This window comes from Electrophorus electricus, chromosome 6 (assembly GCF_013358815.1).
Source record: "Electrophorus electricus isolate fEleEle1 chromosome 6, fEleEle1.pri, whole genome shotgun sequence".
Taxonomy (NCBI): domain Eukaryota; kingdom Metazoa; phylum Chordata; class Actinopteri; order Gymnotiformes; family Gymnotidae; genus Electrophorus; species Electrophorus electricus.
The window spans coordinates 7,214,956-7,235,798 of record NC_049540.1 but is presented as its reverse complement, the minus strand read 5'-3'; the positions used below and the strand labels follow the sequence as shown (position 1 = coordinate 7,235,798).

Here is a 20,843-nt window from a genome sequence, read left to right as displayed (position 1 = left end):
TGTAGTTTGGCTGTGCCTGGGTTGGTTACCTGTGGCACTGAGCAGAGCTGTCTTCAGCACTGCTCTTTATGGAGTTTGGCCAAGTGTTTGTCCAGGAACCGCTGCTACAAATGACTCCACCAGCACCAGCTGCTCAGCCCATGCACAGCTGCGGGAAATCACTGTTTTAACTCTTCTAAAGAGTCTAAATAGAAAGGCTTTTAATGATTATGTTTATTTGGATATACAGTCTTCTTTTTCTGCCATTTAATTCAGCATAGAGAGAGAGAGAGACTGACTGACTGTTAGCAAGCAACCAGTAATCAGTCAAGCTGGTGAAAATGAAGCACTGACCTGCAAGATAATAACACTCCAGAAAACTGATGCCTCTCATGTGGGTATGTATGTATGTACATACGTACACAAACACGCATATTGTTTACACTCCCAGTTTTTACTACCCCTCTACATATGTAGATATAAAATAGAAATGTGTGAGATGTGCTCTCTCGCTTTTTCTTTGTGTTGTCTCCACAGAAACGCTGAGCAAGTGCTCAGGTATCTAGTTACAAACACAGCAGGCTTCCTGACCACATAGGAAATGATGCAAATGACATGAATACTTGCGTGTACACACCACACACACACGACCAACCCTTCAGACATACCTTATCAATAGTAATGGCAGATTCTGGAAGCAAAAGCTCTGTTTCTTGTTTATTTATTTTGAGTGCTTGGTGTAATCCCTCTGCTCCGTGTGCTTCATGGCTGTGAGGGATTTGGGGGTGGCATCACCCCCTACTCTCTAAACCACACACTGCCTCATCTATCTATGTCTGCTCTAATAACTTAACCAATTTATCAACACAGACACATAGGGAGGTGGAGACAAGGGTGAGACAGGGTTACACTTTCTGCTCAACCTGGTACTGCTAACCAAGTGTTTTTAAGTATTTCCCTGATGGGGGGGTGGGTGTGTATGTGTGTGTGAATTCTCTTCTCGTCTCTCTTTTTTTTTTTTCTCTCAGCCGCTGACATTCGCTCTCTTCTCTCCCCTTTTCTCTCGCTCCCTCTCTCTTATAAAATTGTCTGCGTTTATATTCCTCTGCTGGGATGAATCCTGGAGAGGTTTCTGCATTACCTACAGTGCAGTGGAACAATCAGCCTTCTCACAGTTGAGCAAATGAATAAAGGGCTTCATGACCTAAACTGCTTTACTCTCTGCCCTTTTAAACCAGGGACGTGTGTGACATCTGCCCTCTTGTGGTCCCCAGTGGGTGGTTGCATGGGATCATCAATACATTTTGGGGTTATTGTTTTGAGGATGAACTTTTAACTTCATCTGATTAATGCAAATTGTAAATTTCAATTGTAATATGTAAATATTAATCACATTTGTGTTCTTATTTTTAAGGAAAATATTTGGGTTCTTTGTCATTGCTTTAATGCAAAAGAATAATAAAATGTCACAGATTGCACAGTGCAAAGAAATTATACAGTCTTCTGCATCCATTCCACCTAGCTACAGAGACGTGACATAAAAATAAAACCGAAGTTTCCTCACCGGTTCACATATGTGTAACTTGTTGTATCTACCAGGCAGGAAATAGCAGAAGGTTAAGTGTGTGATGGTGTAAATGCCTTTTTATAAATGACATGTGACCCTGCTAGCTGTTTGAATTTGCTGCTTTATGTGACATCACTTTATGCAGAGCTTGCCACCATCGCTCTATGTCCATCCTGCCCCACAGTGAAGCATCTAATGAGAGCAGTGGTAATTTAGCATACATAATCAACAACCCAAAGAGTGAATTTTACTGAGGCCAGGATAGACTATATAGACACCATTTGGGCAGTCTTCACAAGTGGTGTTTAAAGAGAACAGGGGGCTGTGGTAAATTGTGAAATAAGAGTGACATTTCTTAAATGTCTTAATGGAGTGTCATCATTTTCCATTGGGTCCTGTCCCAGGGCCAAAGAGGGCTAAGGGTTTTGCTCGCTTCCTAAAGATCAGCTGGACAGTCCCGGTGAGTGAGTGGCTTTGGTCTTGATGACTGGCTAGCCCACTGGATTCAGTGTTTGACCCTGGTCCTGATGTTTGACTCATTGGGCTGAGACAGTGGCAGTGATCCTGATGATTGAATGATTCATTGGTTTGAGTGTTTGGCTCTGGTCATCATGAATGGTTGGCCAATGGCTGGAATGTTGGTGTCAGGGTTTGCCAGGTCCTGATGATTGGCTGGCCAGCTAGGGTGAGTATTTGGCTCTGGTCCTGATGATTGGCTGATTTCCACAGGACTCGACTGACTCTGCAGCCAGTAATGCATCAGAGCTCAGGAACCTCAACGACAGTGACCTGGCAGCAGAACTCACTAACGCTCTTCGGAGGTACGAAAACACACACACACACACACACACACACACACACACACACACGTACGTCTTCAAATGTATTTAATTAAACTTGACCCTGCTCCTCAATAGTATGCTGCGTGAGTCTGTAATAAGAAAATTACTTACAGACTTCCTGACTCATTCCCTTCACCCTCACACACTCTTCATTATATGTTCCTAATTGGACAAAAAACATAAATTTTTGTGGTTGACAGTGTGATGCTATTGAACAAGGTCTGTTTGTGTATGTGTTGTTTCCTTGCACGTGTGTACATGAAGCCCTGTGGCTGGACATCCATCCACTGTTCTTTTTCGCTGTGCGTATGTTAGGGAGAAAAGGTTAAAAGGCAGAGTCCAGGAGCTGGTTGCCGCTCTCGAGAGGCTAACCAAGAGTAGTGAGGTGCGCCACCAGCAGTCCGCCGAGTTCGTCAACGACCTGAAACGAGCCAACAGGTAACACAGGACTGACCATTCCCACCTCCCCCCCACAGGACAGCCCACGGCTGCCTGACCACCTCTACTACCAGCTGTAGATTTTAAATTTGTTCTATAATATACCTGTAAAACTGTATTACAGTAATAGTGGCTACTAGGCTACTATGTACTGTGGGTGGGCTTGGTGGGTTTAAGCCTTGCATCTTGGTCATGTCTAACCTAACAACACAATCCAGAGGCTTCAGAGATTTAATAGCCAGGAGACATTTCTGTTGTGTACGGTTATAAATGATCAAAAGAGTACATGGTAAACTACCACTTTCTAGTTTTGTTAATTTTTTTTTTTTGTTTCATTGGTGTTGCCCTTTAAGCATGAATGATTTGTGCTGCATTGGCTGAAGTATGAATGATTTATTGCATGATGGGCATGATTCTGTTATGTAAGCATTTTAGATTTGTGATGTAGACTAGAAAACACATTCACAGGTGTAGAGCATACATATTACACAGGACACAATAAACTGCTTTATGAAACTCGGTGCTAATCTCTCCTAGAATCTTCCATGGTGATATCACTTAAACCATACAGGATATTGGAGATCAATGAGTGTTTTTGGAACGCAAGTGTCCATACTGAAAATGCCATTGGTTAGTTGATTTTGACCCATCATTCCTGCTCAGCATTTAGTGTGCCCTCTATTGGTGTGTGTGTGTGTGTGTGTGTGTGTGTGTGTGTGTATACATTATGCCCACTTAAAGCTGCCTTCTAGTAAATTTTGGATCCAGTCATGCAGTGAAGCGGTGCTCCCATCTGGATGGTGCGTGCATATATGTGTGTGAAATACACGCACACATTTTTTAGTGTTTGTGTCACCAGCATGGCTGAGTGTTTATAATGATGAGTAGCCTTTAGGTAACATGTCCCTGTTTTTTGATTAGCAGGCTGATGGTAATGAATGGGTGTGTGTCTGTCTTCATGTGTGAGGCTGAGCTGTGATTAGTAAAGTGCTCTCTCTTTGTGAGTGAGCAACTTTACAGAAAGGTGACAGGTGACAGAGCAAAAAAAGATTCTAGTTGTTACCTGTAGCTTGTGTCTTTACTTTGGTACATACAGGCTACTGCTATCACTAGCAGGGGCACTAAACTATTTGGAATCAAATATTGGACAAAGGTTTTGCTTAAGACGCCTTGTTTGATTTTGAGGACATTTTAGGAGGGAAAAAAACAAGCAAAGCATAACAAACTCAGGAACAGCCAATCAGAGATGGTGCTTCATTTTGTGTGTGTGTGTGTGTGTGCGTGCGCGCGCCTGCCTATGTTGTCAGTAACCTGGTGGCAGCGTATGAGAAGGCCAAGAAGAAACATCAGAATAAGCTGAAGAAGCTCGAGTCCCAGATGATGGCCATGGTGGAGAGACACGAGACTCAGGTTCATATGTTGAAGCAGCGTATTGCCCTGCTGGAGGAGGAGACATCACGACCACATACCAACGAGACCTCCCTCTGATGCACACCCACACACAGTTCTGGCTGATGTGTTCAGTAAGACTTAATCATGTACATACAATCCCAAGAGGTCGTTTGATGGCGAGAGCCCTCCACTGTCACTTTGAAAAACACTGCCAGAATCTGGTGAACACGGTGACCATGTCAGAGCTCTCTCAGAGATGGTGTGTCCAATATCCGACCAATGAGGAGACTCAAGTAAGCCAAAAATGACCAGTTGCATTGGAGTGCCATTGTTGTCCAATCCCTCAGGACCTTATATCCAGTGAAAACTGTCAGTCCTTCAGGGCGTGTACTTGTCAAATGCCCATGCTGTAAATTGATTGGCTGGAGCACTTGTGTTGATGGGAGATGATGTAAGGAGGATATCTCAGCCATCACTAATGAAAACATTTTTAAAATGCATTTTTGAAGACGTCAGAGAGAACCTGTATGGGCATTACTGAAACTCTCACACTTTGTCCAGTATTTCAGTTATCAAATAGTAAACTATCTTGTTTTACAGCATTTAGTTGCAAACTCTTTCAGACTTAGTTTTGTGATTTTTTTTTTTTTGATAAGTCAAGAAATCTATCACACACAATGCATTGTCGCCATTTTTCCAACTCTTAACATTTTGGAATTTTTCTTTCAAGATGCACACACACCGTAATGCTGATGTTTTGGACATGGCGACGGCAGTAGCCATATTAACTAGAAGCTGTCTAGCCAGTCACTGTGGGGAAGCAGGTCTGAATTGTGCTTGGTGGTCTCATCTGTACTGAACTCTCTCCTCCCGAAACAGAGAGTAATTTGTGTGCATGAACAAGTCAAAAGTAGTTTGTGAACTGCATTCACACACAGTCTATATGTTATTTAACTGTATAACATCTTTAAATGTATAACATACAAGAGCATCATAACAGCTTACATCATGCCACACAGCACAGTTCTTTCTCACTGAGATTTTATAGAAAACCTGAGACAGGATTAAGCAGAGCCAGTTAAACCCAGATCATCTCAATGTGACAGCTATGGTATAGGTAATTAACCACAAAACATAAAAAAGCTTAATGTCAGTAGTGGCCTGCTTGGCTTGTGAGATGATTCCAGCATCGGTTGGCTGCTTCCCTGCTCCAACACCCCTGATTCAGCTTGTCTGTTCATTATCAGGTTTAGCAGTGTGTTTGGTGGGGAAATCACAATCTTGTGCTGGACTCTGGCCAATCAGGTGGATGACGACTAATGCCAAAGCTGCAGCTATCTTATGTGGCTGTAGCAGAAGCTGCTGAGCACAAATCTCTTACAGCAGTGCTCCATTTACTCTTATAATAGTTACATTTGTGAAATGCACACGTCTGTACAAAACTGCATAATTAACCAGTAATCTAATTACAAGTAATGAGTAATTTCAAAAGTTGAAAGGAGTTCAATGTGATTTCTACGCATGTATGCATATGCAATACAAAATAACCTACATAATGTTCAGAAAAGCAATAAGTCCATACGTTTGATGGAGTGCCGTTGAAGTAGGAATAAATGGGCATTAAGGAGCAGCTCTGCAAGTTGATGGATCTTAGCAATAAGCAGGTAACCCCTTGCTGCCCACATTAGTGTTGACTTCATCTTAGATTTTATGCAATTCAGTTAGACATCAAATGCTTGGTTTGAACAGAAGCCACTATCTTGAAGTCCTTCAGAATTAGAATTCTAAATATTAGAATTAACACTGGAAATGCTTTCACTGTAAGGCCTCTGCTTAACACACTAGTCAAACTTCCATGTCTTTCTCCTCAGTTCAAAACTACATGATTGTAGAAGACACAATTTTCTGATTTAGAATGTAGAGCACTGTAGTTGGTGTATATGGTAAATTCTAAGTGAATAACCTTGATTATAGCCCAGGAGATTAACTGTTGAGGTATGTTTTTCACCAATTTTACACTTAAATGTGCAATATACTGTCAGTCATAAGCAACCATTCACATTCTATTTTTTACATTTTAATCAAACATGTATGTCCATTATGATGTTTTGTGCACAGACACCGACAGAGCCCTTTGTTTGCTCTTTAGTCCTTGTACTTTGTTTTGGGTCCTGATCCTGGCATTTCCTTCCATTGCCTATTTTAGCATTTTTCCTGTTCCCGACCCATCAGGTAATTAACCAGCCTTTTATGAACTGGGTCAGGAAGTGCTTGTTAATTAAAGTGTGTGTTAGCTCTTCCCCCCCCCCCTCCCTCCCCCTATATCTCCCTGCACTATCTGTGATGTGTAGTTTCTCCAGGTCTGATAAACTAATGATACAAGTCATGGAGCAGAAGGGAAGGATAATTCACCTTTCTGTGAGCTGTTCATATGCACATGTCCTGGCTCTCTTCATGCACACAAATCCCACAAACCCAGAAGCATGCCTCCTCCTGCACGTTCTCTGTGCTGGACCAGGTCACCACACTGCCTTCCACAGAGACCTCCCACACGGGAGCTTCCACTACATAGATGCTGCATTCACAAATATTTCTGTTTACACTGAAGTTGTTTGTGGGATGTTTTTCCTTTTTAGGGACAAAAGTCCTGATGGTTAGATGGCAAAATCAGAAGTGCAGGTTGTCCACAAAAAACATTAAAATTTCTATTGTTTCCTGTATGCTGTTAAAAACAGAAGAGTAAATTGGAACAAACTATTGTTTGTACTGTTACAGGTGTATTCCATGATCTCACATAACAAACAAGCTAGGGTGCAGTCACAGATACAATATGACATGGGCAAACAGTGGTCTGTTTTCTGAACCAAGTCCTCATCATGATTTCACTAGTGGCCTGTGGGACAACTTGCTTCCAGATTATAACCAGCTCAAACAAGAGGAGAGGGCTTGATTTACTAAAGCAGGTAGCACATCCTGCAATGAATAGAACAGTAAAGGGGGTGATTGCTGAATTTAACAGTTCACTTGGTCAGCTGGCTTTGCTGGAACTAATGGGTGTATGTGCTTCTGGCTTTAATAAAGGAGCTCAGAGTTGAATGACTGCCCAGGTTCTCACAGACTTTACTCGTGTGATGGCAAATGTTTCAGTTCCAAGTTTTAAGAGTACAAATCCATTGAGCCCATTATGATTGGGGTCTAAGAGTTGTACCTGATTTGCACAGATCTGTTTTTTGAATCAAATCCTTGCAATCATTTTTTTTATTGTATTACAGAATGTATTTGTTTATATAAGAAATAAAGCAATGTAAATGTATTTGATGCATCCTCTAATTCACAAAATACAGTTTACTGCTCCTGCTCATGACCATTTTAACCTGCAAGTATGGTACAGAGTACCATTAGATGGTGTGCTTTATCTATGAAGAGGTTCTCCCAGTTAAAATTGCCTCTTAACTCCAGTTCAAATTCAGCTGCACAAGCAAAGTAACAATCAAATAAGAGAACTAGCAGGATGAAGAGAAGGGGTGAACAGGCTCATCCCTGAGATGTTTCTAGATAATTAAAACACAAAGTGGAGATCATTTTCCCAACCCTCCCCATCCCACTTAAATTTATTTAGCAAGTATTACAATTCTTTATAACGTGGAAAATTGTAAGTTATTGCCAAGACTAAACAAAACTATATACAGTGGGTTTGGATGACAAGAGGAGGAAAGATTAGAATGCAAAGGCAGAAGTTGAAGTCATGGATATACCTGATGTTGCGCTACATTATCTGGAGACATGCTGTGAAAGTGCATATCCTGCGGCAGAGTCAACGTCCTGTCTATACCCTACGTGGCTACACCTAGATGCATGCAACAAAAAAGTCCTCATGAGAAACTTATATATTCACATGCTCATATCCGATACAAAAGCTTCTGGAGCCAAAACGACTGAAGTCTCAGGTCAAGAAGAAAAAAGTAAAAATAGGCATCCTGTTAAAAAAACAAAACAGTACTGAGATCTACAGAGCTAAGATAGCACTGAATTTTGAAGTATATCTTGATATAATCCGTTTCAATAAACACACGCACGCGCGCACACACACAGCTCTGCATACATCCTTTCATACACTGCTACAGACCGATAAATTCATGGAGGGTACAATCATGGGGTCTCTGTCCTCGTTCAAGAAAAAAAAAAAAAAAAAAAAAAAAAAAAAAAAAAAAAGGGGGACAAAACCATTATAAGGAAATGAGCTGTTGGGAAGCACAGCGCAGATCTGGCACATTTGCTGAACAAAAAGGTAGGCAAAGCTAGAGCGGCGGTGCTTCATATTAAAGTGAATACGTTTTACATCTTATTGTTTCACAGTGGTTTAAACGGGTACCTGGGGAGCAAGAAAAAAGCCAAAGGCCTGCACCACAGCAGCTGTGTGGAGGGGCAGTCCCACCCCTGCTTAAGATCTTCCCTGTGTTACCTGGTGCAGAGTCGTCACCGACTAATGAAATGGGAAAACTGAAATTGGCATCCTAAAAGTACTGAAGGCTTCCATTTAAAAAACAAAAACAAAACTCCACACAACACATAAAACCCCCCCAAAATCCATTTTAGTTTTGAAAAACAAAAAGAAACAACCCAAAAAAACCAAAATGGACAGAATGAATGCGCCCTGTCCCTACACTCCATGCTTCTCCTCAGTCGCCATGTAGAAGAACAAAACGGAGAAAAGAAGAGAAAAAAAATTACCAAAAAATAATAAATCTAAAACAAGGAAAACTGAACAGTTTTAACTGAGTCCGTGCGACACTTGTGCCAGATATTGCGGCAGCCGGGAAAAAAAAAAGACGAGTCCAAAATGGCGGCCAAGGCACTGGCCACATCGCCTCATTTCTTCTGCTTGGTCACCATGTTGCGGGGTGGAGTCACCGGGCGACTTGAGTTAGGCTTCTTCTTCTCTGCTGGTTTCAGGATCTGTGAGGAACAGTAAGAAAGGGCAGCGTGAGGATGGTCAGAGTATCTCAACCTCATGTATACACACGAGATTCCACAGGATTTCCTCATAGACACACATACTAGAGATGCACTGGCTGCAATTTTATTTGGCCAGTTCCAACTTTTAACGCGTGACTGGCCGATCCCGGTTTTCTTTCTAGGAATCATAAATGACAAAAATGACAACGAAAGTGTCATTTATATGTCGAGATGTAAGGACGAACCTTTTCACAAACCTCCAAAGAAAATGAAAAGCAGTATTTTTTTCTTTTCCAAATGACAAGTGCCACAAGTAACAGACAAATCAAGGCCCATTATTTTAGTGTCAACATATATGCCTAACGCAGCCACTGTGCTGTTCACGTGTGGCTGTGTGCCAGTGTCACTCTTGTGGGGTGCACAAGTGCAAATGTGACTGCCCGATCAGTCTAACAAACTGATTCTGTGCCAGTGGTTATGGCTGATCGGTGCAACTCTGTTTAACAAGATTGTAGGCACCATGTGGGTACACACCAGCAGGTGGCATCACTGTCAGAGATGCACAAAGCAATCTTCTGTCCAAGAGGAAAAGGGGGTGTGCTCAGTAGCTCTTGCCCAGCAAAGCTAATCTCTGGTTTTTCCCTTCAGCCAAAGGTAGACCTCAAAAGGGAGGTTTCTTCATCTGCATCGCACAGACAACTTAATAGTAAACAGCGTTTTAAAATTTTTTTTAGTCCAATTTAATTCATCTGCGCTAACAGTTGATCAGTGTTACCATGGCAACAGATTCACCCAATTTCTCTCAGCAAGCCTGCAAACGTGGTTACATAGCCTGAAAAAGCCAACAGAGTCCTTGTGAAACTGCGGACAAAAGCTCCCGTTCCTGGACTTCAACAGAACAACTCCCAGTGAACCTGGACAATATCATATTTCACCCACAAAAGAATATACAAATTTCATACCTCAGTATTATTTGTGCTTTATACAAGGCTAAAAACTAAGCCTAACCGTGCTACACATTTCAAATTCAGCGACATTGTCCTTTATTCTGTCGTCATGCAAGAACAAGAGCAGCTAAGCTTAACATACAGCCACGTTATTCAAATGATCACACTTATTGCCATTTTATTTTCTTGGTTTCCCCATAGGAGAGCCAATACAATAAAACTCCACATCCTTATATCACGCATATAGGGTTTTGCAAGCACGCACATATCTACATGATTTCACTCACACTTCTTCCCTTTCTCACCACACACACACTAAATAGCCATTTAGCTTGTATACACTAAATTTACTGATTAATGATGCTATTGTTTGTGTCTTAGTAGTTTGTTAATAAATGTCTCATTTATTTTCACCAAGTTTTCCGTCTTGATATTCAATTCTAGTTATTGCCAATATCTAAAAGAAATCACATTTATTAAAGCCTTCAGAATGAAAAATTAAATAGCCCTTTCTTTAGTTAGAAGTTAAAGATTGTGATATTTATTATTTGAATATACATGAGAATTATGTATTAACTTATGAGAGTGATTAAGGACACTGATGAATAATTATGAAGCATGGTATTAATCTTTTATAAAAAAAAGAAACACTACAAGATATATACAAGACATAACCAGATATATACAAGTAGATTATAGCAAAGACAGACAACACATCTAGTAAATTCCATATGAAATACTGCTAATTCTCATGCACTATAAGAATTACACTCCTAAATTTTGTGTTAATATGTCCTCCCACCCCTGCCCCATCACACCTGTATACACATGTGCAGCTTATATCTTATAACACCCTGTACCTGAAAAGAGCACATGAGAGTCTCGTCCACGCTCATCATGGCACCCGCATTGTCAAACTCGCCGCAGTAGTTCGGCGCCGAGAAGAGTGTCACCAGCTGCCGCTTGGCAAAGAACTCATAACCATCCTCTACCACCTATAGCACAGAGAGACAAGACAGTTATGAGCTCACACCTGGAGTAGAGAAAGAAACAAACAGATATGAGCTCACGGGTGACCGCAAGATGCTCAGGAGAAAGCCTGCATGCACACAACCAGACTAACATGCTGCATAATTAAGCACCATCCCATGAATAAGAGATATCCGATTGTATCAGACCAGATAATGTGCTTCTGTTGAACTGATTTCTGAACCATTTGGTTTTTGGTCAGGCTGTTTTGGTAGGCTGGCTAAGCTCAGTATAAACTAACGTCTCTCTTAATGTCCCAGATCCACTGACAGGAGACTGGGTTAATGTCCACAATTCACCGAGAGAGCACTGGGTTAATGTTTGCTCAAAGCATTTGGGGGGGGGGGGGGGGGACACTCACTGATGGGAAACATAAAATGTGAGGATAATTAAAGAGTTCTACTGCCCCCTCATAAAACAGAGTCTCATACCAACTGGGATGGGTGGTATGATAAGAAGGTCACAGGCTGCAATGTTTACGTCACAGCAGGCAAGCATGTGCCAACAGCCTATGTTCTACTCTGTACTGGCTATGTTGCCTATGTGCTCGTGAAGGTGTGCGATTGGAGAAATGACACAGCACAGCTCTCTTAATGCTGTGCAGATTATAACCCATCCTGAGCAAACAGATTAACATCCAGTCCTACCCACCACCGGAAGTCCTGGCCAGTGGGAAACAGGCAAGGTAGAGGGCAGAGCCTCACCTGGTGTGCTCTACAGATGAGGTCCAGGTCATGCTTGTGCAGGAACTTTGCCACCACCTCTGCACCGAAGGTGAAGGAGACGCCACGGTCATTCTCGCCCCAGCCCAGCACGTCCTTATCAGGGTCGGACCACAGCAGGTCACACAGCAGACCCTGGTCTGGCACGTCTGTGGGCCGCATGATACGCCGAATCTGCTCCATAGACTGCAGGTCTGGGGACAGACCTAGAGAGATGAGGGAGGGACAGAGCAGGGGCCAAGGCAGGTCAGTGACGGCCTCCATCGCACGGCCTTTCTCTGAAATGTACTGAGATTTACCATTAAATACAGTGTTGTGTATAAAAATAAATCACTGCAGTACAGTTTCTTGGAAACAGAAACCGATTTATTTTTATGAATCAGTCTGAAAATCTAATAACTATCTATGAAAATTTAGCCTTCCAACACCATCATGACTGTATACATTTTCTTCTTAAGCTGTGTTTGTTATACAGCGCCATGCTCAGATTATTCATATAACAATTGCAATTACAGCACCCCTAAACACACACACACACACACACACACACACACACACACACACACACACACACACACACACACACACACACACACACAGTGGTGTTGGCTGGTAGCCACGCCCACCTCCATGGCAACAGAAGATCTTCTCGTCCACGATGGCGGCGATGGGGAGGCAGTTGAAACAGTCGGTGAAGGTCTTCCACAGCTTAATGTTGTAGCGCCTTCGACCTGGAAACATTGACCCTTGCATCATTCATGTAATCAGGACAAACGTTAACAGACTGAATGAGTGTGAGTGTTTCTCCATCATGTAGGTGGAGTGGTGCAGAGGGAAGCTTTCTCTACAGAGACAGGACCGCACTCTAAAAATACACCTCAACTCCCACATCACCTTGGTGGTACTCCTCTCTCCTGTGCTTTCACTTGCTCTCAGACACGCACGCACGCAGCAAAGCGCAATAACAGAGCAATGCTTCCCCAGGGTCAGATGTAAATCTTTCAGGCTGGTTAACCACTCTGACACATACAGTCTGTTATCTCTTACATACTGTCATTTCTGAAAATTGTCTAACGACTATGCCATAATTTGACTCCTCGTAAATCCTTTAATGCGCACATTCATACTGGACTTGACAAGGAGATCTGTACCATTTGGCAGATTACATAAACCATCATGGTTTGCAGTACTGTTCTCAGGCAGGATTAGTGCGTACAGTATACTCTCATACACAGGACATACTAGTGGACACAGTATAGTCTCAGAGTTCGCAAGCAGGATTAGTGGAGACATTATACGTTCATACAGTTTTCAGGCAGGATTAGTAATAACAATATTCTTGCACAGTCCTCAAGATAGGGTATTCCATACTCACTAATCTAATACATAGCCCTCAGGCAGGATTAGTGGGTACAATATGCTCGGACAGACTGTACATTCATCTGTTTAAAAAGGTTCATGGGGCTTTTTATGATTGTGTGTGTATATTATAGAAGCACACCCTGTAAAAGCCCTATTCAGCTGGGTAGAGATCAGTCCAGCTGTCCACAGAGGTGTCCTTAGCTCAGTTTCCATGTTTACACAGTTGGTCAGATTTCTAATGGAGGTGAAAGTAAGCATAGGCCCTCTTCACTATTGCTAAGCAATGCAGCAGATGATCAGAGATCAGCAGAGCCATGCAGCACTTTAAAACAAACAAACATTCTCAGCAATATATGGCCCATGATTTGACACGGTCTGTTACAAGCTGAATACTGGCACTGAAAATTTCCTATTAGTCAGCACATTCAAAACAAGTCCCAAAGAGCTTGCAAGGTTGCAAAGTCTCAAAGAAATAAGTTCTCCCAGAGCATAAATAACTCACTAGAACATCAAATATATTTGAACTGCTTTTTGATATTAAGACCATATTTTTTTATGAATTAATGTAATAAATAATTAAATTTGTCTTGTCAATAAGATTTATCATCCTATCCCAACAACCCATTACATAATGACTTCTGTGGCCATCACTACTGCCTGTATACTCACACTCATCATAGAAGCCATAGATGCGGTTGATGGAGGCGCATTCATGGTTGCCACGGAGCAGGAAGAAGTTCTCAGGGTATTTGATCTTGTAGGCAAGCAGAAGACAGATGGTCTCCAGGGACTGTTTCCCTCGGTCCACGTAGTCCCCCAGGAACAGGTAGTTACTCTCGGGAGGGTAGCCACCATACTCAAACAGCCGCAGCAGGTCGTAGTACTGCCCGTGGATGTCACCTACAAAGAGGAGAGCCGGCCTGGACATTAAGATGTCAGACTAGGTAAGTAGATTTTATTTCTACCACACACAGTCATCTATCAATACTACATGCATGCATACACACACTAAGCTTCTATTTAAAAACATGTCAATGCTTGTCTAAGGTCAGACCATAAACCTTTCCAGAGTCTCAGAGCAGCAAATGGAAAGCCAGGATCAGTCAAGACCACGGAACAGTCAAAAGGAGACTGGAAAGCAGATGTTAAGGGAGCTCACAAGAGCACATTGGCAAAGCTGGTAGATTGTACCTTCAACCTTGATCGACAACTGGCTGGTTCTCTCAACCACTGATAGTTTAAAGCATCATTGATAAAGTTTAGCAGATGGGGCTGAGGCAGTAGTCTGTTTTACTCACCACAGATCTTTAGTGGGGCCTCTAGCTCTAGCAGGATGGGCTGGCTGAGGAAGATCTCGCGGGATTTCAGACACAGGCCACGAATCTCATTCTCCTGCAGTTGAACATTCTTACCAGGCTTTGATCCTCTCACTGCAAAGGGAAAAAACACAAAAGTATGATGATTCCTACTGACACAAAGGGAGAGAAAATAAAGTTCTTGTTCAGTGTAACTACAGTTACATAATTGCTATTAATGAAATGAATGGTAACTGCATAGAAAGCCTAGTGGGATATTACATCTCTCTTTTCCCTGTGTCCTGCTCTGAGTCCAATCTCTCCCCCAACACTGCTGGACCTTTCATACTGTTCTTTCCACAAGTCTCCATCCACTCAGCCAGAATCAGCTAGCTCCAACCATTAAAACACAAATCCTGGCTGATCTCACACCGAGGTGTATAGTTCAAGGAAATATATAATACACTGCAATTTTTACTACCTAATACATATGTTGATGATGTAGAGTCTGGCTAAATACGCTTGCTCAGCAACTTTGTTTACTTAGTTGATGAAGGACCTCTGTATGAAACGTTTTTCTGAAAACCTTGTGTACTGTACTAGCTTGGCTACAATTTTAATCATCATTCTCCCTTTCTCCCTGTAAAATCAGGACAGTAAATGCCCACAGTGCAACAGCAATTAAACTATATATTGCACAAACCCTAATCCTAAACCTGCAGTAAAGGACTCCTTAAAGGTGACCAATCAATTCAGTGTGCTGAAACATCTCATTCAGGTAACAGCTCATATAGGGAGCCTGAACCCACACCTGCACAATCAGGGCTCATCATGGGAGTGAACCAGCTAATTTCAAACTCATCACATTCACTTTCACCATCTGTGAAAGCATTTTAAAAAAAAAATAATAAAAGAAAGAAAGAAAGAGCCTAACGTCACTAAAGCGTCACAAAGTTCTAGCAGTGAAAAGTAGCCTGAGAGAGAGAGAGAACATATCCTATACCAAAGGAAGGGGTTAATAAAAGTAAAAGCCCCCTGTATCTAGGGCAGAATCTCAAGATGACATCATCTGTTTCCTGGTTTTAAGAAATAAAGTGTAGCAACTAAAAAAAATAAAAAACACAACACCCTTCCGGTATGTTCTGCACACATTGGATTTGCATCATCATATTGCACTGTGCTCAGCAACACCGTTGCCACCCAAATTAGGAGAGCTTCACTGTAACTTGTGCTTTCCAAAACCTGCCAGTGGGCACTGTGAGTCAGCTACACACAAGCATGAGAATGCACGCACGCACGCGCACACGCACACAATAAATATATCCCCACATATAAACACTGCAACAAGAAGGGATGACTAAGTAGCTCACAATTCACAGCTCTATGTTATGAGGACAAAATGCAGTGTCAGATTGATCTGCATGGTGATTGGCTGCAGGTCTCTAGTGCCCAGTCTGGCCGAGACTGCTAGATAAAGCCGACTGGACCAAGGCTTCCTCGTGCATATTCATGTAGAACAGCATAAATGTGAACAAGCTCATTTCAATACTGTTAAACGCAAGCAAAAGTGCACTGCCTGCCTCTGAGTGTTTAATTATTTGCATTAATTACAGTGAAGTCAGCCAAAGAAAAAGGCCACCCACACACACTTAAACTCATGCTCAGATCACGGGGACATCTACAGTGTAGGTGGTGGAATCCAGTGCACACACACACGTTCATTAGAAGACTAAACAAACAACAACAAAAAATGGAGTGGTTAAAGACTTGGAGGTTCTCGGCAAATGAAACACTCAAAGGTTGTCAGTGCACTTTGATCGTTGCATGTCTTTGTACTTAATCTAGCTCTGTCTTATGTAACTCAAGCTCTGCATGATGACAATCTTTATCTTATCTATTTAACATTTACACATCTTCCCCATTTTGAAAGTTTTGCATAGTGAAGAGTTTGTGGGGCTTCAGTCAAGCTGTAGCAATAAATTCCAATCTCTTTTTAGAAAAGAGTCTCAGGCTAGAAGACATCTATTCCAAATCTTGCAGTAAATTGGCAAAAAGATTTTTTTCCTATTCATTTGTATAGGAATATGCTAATAGGGTGTTTCTAATTTGGATGAACTCTACTAGTGGACATGAATAAGCACTGCTCTGACCTCGAACGTGCCATCAGTCTCAAGATATAGATTCCAAAACGTTCCTGCAGCTGCGCTAAGTCACCCACAAACGTAGGCCCTAAACATTTCTGCAGCTGCCCTGAGTCACCCACCAACAAACACAGGCCCAAAACGTTCCTGCAGCTGCCGAGTCACCCACCAACAAACGCATAGCTAAAACATTCCTGCAGCTGCCCTGAGTTACACTGCAGAGTGGAGGAGCTTCCTTAGGCCCTGCTGTTGTGCCAGTATAAGATGCAAGAGTGAGTCTCTCCACTGGAATGCCACTGCATAACAGTGTTTCACTTTTTGCATATGCAGGTCTCCAGTAAAACAGCTTCAGCTGTTATCGTTTCTTCTTTGATTTCAACAACACACTCATGCACACAAGGCCAAGTAAGTGAAGTGTAGATCCTGGCACTTCCACACACAGTTTCCCGCTCTGTGGACCTTCTGAACTCCAACAGGCATGAGAACACTTATATAATAAAAGAGCTTGCCAAAGAAACAGCCTGTGTTAATAGTGAAGTAGGAGATAAGATTTACTAGCCCATTCTTGGCCCAGTTTCAGTGAGGGCCATAATGCAGTCATAAAGAAGCTGGCAGGGTCAAGGGCTGTACTGTTTGATGCTATATACACACACACACACACACACACACACACACACGGGACTTCAAGGAAAACCTGCTGCCTCCACTGCCTCCGCAGTGCAGTCTCAGTGTAAAAACACGTCCTGAAGGCACACTGCCAACAAATGGAGAAATCATGAAAAACTTGTAAACGTCCCAGTCAAACGTTTTTACCAGTTACATTTCACAGAATTAAACCAGAAAATAACATACTAAAGCACATCATACACACAGAAAATGAAGAGTGTCTTGTTTTATCTTCCAACATATTGGAGTTTTTAACTGACAAGAGCTCAGTGAAACTGTTGAATGGTTTGTCTGAGAACAGGGAGGATGGAGTATGAAAGACTGAAACTATCAAAAGAATCCCATGAGTAGGATGAAGAGATATATAGTCATCCTATCCAAAGCAATTTACATAATTAGAAGTATGAAGGTACATGTGTTGCTGGGAAATGAACCTATGACCTTGGTTTACTAGTACATTGCTAAACCTGTTTGACCAGGTGAGCTAGTTACTGCCCTCCAGGAGCTGATTTGACCCAACCTCTTAGCCACCTTCTAGAGAGATGAAAGGCCCTCAAATAACAAATACGAAATACTGGCACTGTTCAAAAGTACAGTGCATGCAAACAGGAAATTTTCTTAAGTGACTTGTTAAGGCATGAAAACAATACTGTTTGGAAATCTACCCACCGACACCTCCTATCCATCACATCCAGTGTTTTTACATGATTCTGTAAACCTTAAACTGTAATAAAAGAAACAAATGATATTCCTTTAAATTGAAGTGTTCAGTGTTCAGCTTATGGTAGTGATACTATTTGCAATATAAAAAAAAAAACTTTAAAAAAATTAAACAAGATTCTAGGAACTAAAAGCCAGGTTATGAGTGATTTATGTATGACTGAAAGCTTTTAATAATGCTGACAATCTGAATCTAAATCTCAGCTAGGTTAGGATCCTTGGAGTCTGGGTCGCAGTTCAGCAACCCCGGTCCTGATTGCCACTATCAAGTTCCAGCAATCCCGTTGAGACAGGGTTCATCTCTCTTTCGTGTAGAACCATATTAAAATCCAACTCAGGCTCCCAGCTACCTAATATACCAGGGATAACAGGGTAAGGCTCGACGAGAAATGGCCGTTGAGCAACTCACCACTGTGGCTACTGGTCAGCCCTTACCCAACAGCTTTCGTTTCTGTGAGATTCCCTCACTTGTGGGGAGAAGCTTAACAAGGGCCATCTGAATGAAAAAGTAGGTCTTTCCACCAAACAAAAAAATGCCAAAGGAACTAACTTACGAGCTAACGCTATATATCTTAGCTAGAACTATTCCCTACAATACTTGTACAAAAACAACTGACATTCATAACTTCTCACCAGCGCCGTATATCTAAAAACAATAGAAAGCCTTAGCAAATATATCAGTGATGCTATCTAGCCATCCTGAGAGTACCGTCAGCTAGCAGATAGCTAACTAGCGTTAGCTAGCCAGGTTTACCAATTTAGCAAAATCAGATCAAGGTCCGTCATATGTATAGGTTAACTAGCTAATTAGCAAGCATGCTATTTCTAGCCAAGTTAGCTAACGCTAGCTAGGCTAAGCAAGTTCTCCAGCTAGCCTCCTAATCAGCTAAATGTAAATCTAAATCTGAAATGCTTTGAACCAGAACCTCTGCCAAAAAGCGCCAACCATACGAGGTCAATAACTGGTCATTTTCAAAAACGATTTAACCAGTTGTTGATCAGATAGCTAAAACTATTGTGTGGAGATAGCTTGCTAGTAAATGACACTTCCCTTATCAAAATTTTCAGTGCCATCTGAAGACCCACACGCGTTCACAAAACAGTAACCATAAAGGCAGCCAGGAAACTTTATCGCTAGGTTCCCTTTCTAGCTAGCTAGCTAAATATCAAGTAGAGAAAACGGGCAGAGCTACCATGCTAATGCTTATCTAGCCAACAGTCGAGTTTGATTCACGCCAAGGCCCTTGTCAGCAGAAGACGGCGGAAATCCATATAATAGTGTCGCTCTATAGAAGCAGACAGTCTGATCTTATTTCTTAATCTCACCTTCCAGGAGTCGCTGAATGATGCTGTCTATGTTGAGCTTGTCGATGTCGGCCATGCCTTAATAACAAAACAAAAAAAAGATTTACTACAATTCACCTAAAACGCCAATTAACGACTCGTTAAATTAAAGTACACCTTAAAGAACAAGTTCTAAGACCACTGAAATTGTTTATAATTGTATTTATATTAATAATAGTCTATTCTCGCGCTATCACCTTTTCCTAAGCAGTAGTAAGTTAACTGTCTGTGCTTGCCTACAAATACCGGGTGGGTGGCGGAAGAATACCCTGTAGAGTAGTGGTGTGTTGAAACAGTGGGGCGGAGTACTGAGGGAAATACAGATCATAACCTGCTTCAACCGTGACGTAGAGAAGGAATTAACTAAACTCTTAAAGAGTGCAGTTCCTAGACTTTTTACAATTTTAAAATGTCAGGTCTCTTTCAATGTAATGCGAAGCAGGATGGCAATAAAGCCTAAATAAAGCTTTAAAAGTCTAATAAGTAGTAGCAGCCTGTAACAACGGGAAAAGAACAAACAAATTAATGTACAATTATAAATTTGCAAAGAAATACATTATATTGGTTAATTTATGTCGTACTTTATCAAACAGAGAATAAACGTGCGTACAAGTAGTCTGCACTGGTGTAGTTCTAATATTTTAACCCTATTGGCAATACCGAGGTATATGGTTTTATTGGGAAACCTTACAGGCGCAAGGGATTTTCAAATAGCAGACTAATGGTATTCGACTATAGAACAGATTCGCAGCTTTGTTGTCATAATAGCATAATTCCATTTCGGCGTCATAGGCGTTCCAAGGTGGTTTTGTTTTCGAAACAGGCGTTTCAGAACTGCAAGTAGATACCAACACTGTATAATCAACATTCAGAGATAATGTTAAATTAACGACCCTTATACGCTTTTTATTCAAAGCGATTTACAGTTGTGACTGAATACATCTTGAGCAATTGCGGGTCAAGGGTTTTGCTCAGGGGCCCAACAACTGGCAACTTGGCAGTGGTGGAGCTTAAACTGGCAACCTTCTGTTTACAAGTCTGATTACAAGAGTACTTTAACCACTGAGCTACCACTGCCCCAGTAGTTAATAATGTTAAACATAGTAACAGAAAAGGTGCTTAAAGTTGTTCTGCAGTGGTCTACCTTATTACACATAACTTAAGTAGAAAAACAATTCATTAAAGTTTTATATTCTCTTGTTTCTCTTTTTATGTTGTATAGGCCTACTGAAGTAAAGTTACTCCCCTGTTTCCACAGTCTCCAAAGTAATCTTTGGAGCTCTGCAGTTTAGAAAGTACAAGAGTTGCCACATAGTGTTTTCAGATGTTTGAGTGTTAGGGATTAATTCAGAGTAGGCACCAGTGCAGATCCTTCTCATTGCTTGCAGTGGTGAATGTATTAATAGCAGTTCATTTGCTGCCATTTTTAGCTCAGTGTTGTGT

The 20,843-nt window shown here is 41.6% G+C and overlaps 2 protein-coding genes across 4 annotated transcripts in view; one reads left to right on the top strand and one right to left on the bottom strand.

Annotated features, from left to right (window-relative positions):
* The window catches only part of mcc (MCC regulator of WNT signaling pathway), a 60,366-nt gene extending 51,936 nt beyond the window's left edge, over positions 1-8,430 (top strand). For both annotated transcript variants that reach the window (XM_035527523.1, XM_035527524.1), the window contains 3 exons: positions 2,276-2,367; positions 2,704-2,826; positions 4,134-8,430. In XM_035527523.1, the coding sequence (XP_035383416.1) occupies positions 2,276-2,367; positions 2,704-2,826; positions 4,134-4,314 (396 nt within the window). In that variant the 3' untranslated portion in view covers positions 4,315-8,430. The remainder of the gene's footprint in view (positions 1-2,275; positions 2,368-2,703; positions 2,827-4,133) is intronic.
* ppp1cc (protein phosphatase 1, catalytic subunit, gamma isozyme) lies at positions 7,325-19,681 on the bottom strand. 2 transcript variants are annotated; one of them, XM_027020061.2, is made up of 8 exons: positions 19,598-19,681; positions 19,383-19,439; positions 14,533-14,664; positions 13,904-14,134; positions 12,499-12,603; positions 11,855-12,078; positions 10,982-11,116; positions 7,325-9,174 (listed from the first exon to the last, which is right to left on the bottom strand). In XM_027020061.2, exons 2-8 carry the CDS (start codon positions 19,435-19,437, stop codon positions 9,088-9,090), a joined length of 969 nt encoding a protein of 322 aa, XP_026875862.1. In that variant the 5' UTR covers positions 19,438-19,439; positions 19,598-19,681; the 3' UTR covers positions 7,325-9,087. The 2 variants fall into 2 exon arrangements, with proteins under 2 accessions (XP_026875862.1, XP_026875860.1); XM_027020059.2 differs by having other exon boundaries at positions 19,383-19,662.
* Positions 19,682-20,843: the final 1,162 nt, after the last annotated feature.

What these genes read in the sequence shown, in the direction of transcription:
- ppp1cc (XM_027020061.2), bottom strand. Translation starts at nt 19,437, where the DNA reads ATGGCCGACATCGACAAGCTCAACATAGACAGCATCATTCAGCGACTC. An exon ending in GGCCCCACTAAAGATCTGTG is followed by an intron (nt 14,135 to 14,532) that starts GTGAGTAAAACA and finishes TCCTCTTTGTAG; the next exon opens with GTGACATCCACGGGCAGTAC. An exon ending in CTCTCATGTGCTCTTTTCAG is followed by an intron (nt 9,175 to 10,981) that starts GTACAGGGTGTT and finishes TGTTCCTCACAG; the next exon opens with ATCCTGAAACCAGCAGAGAA.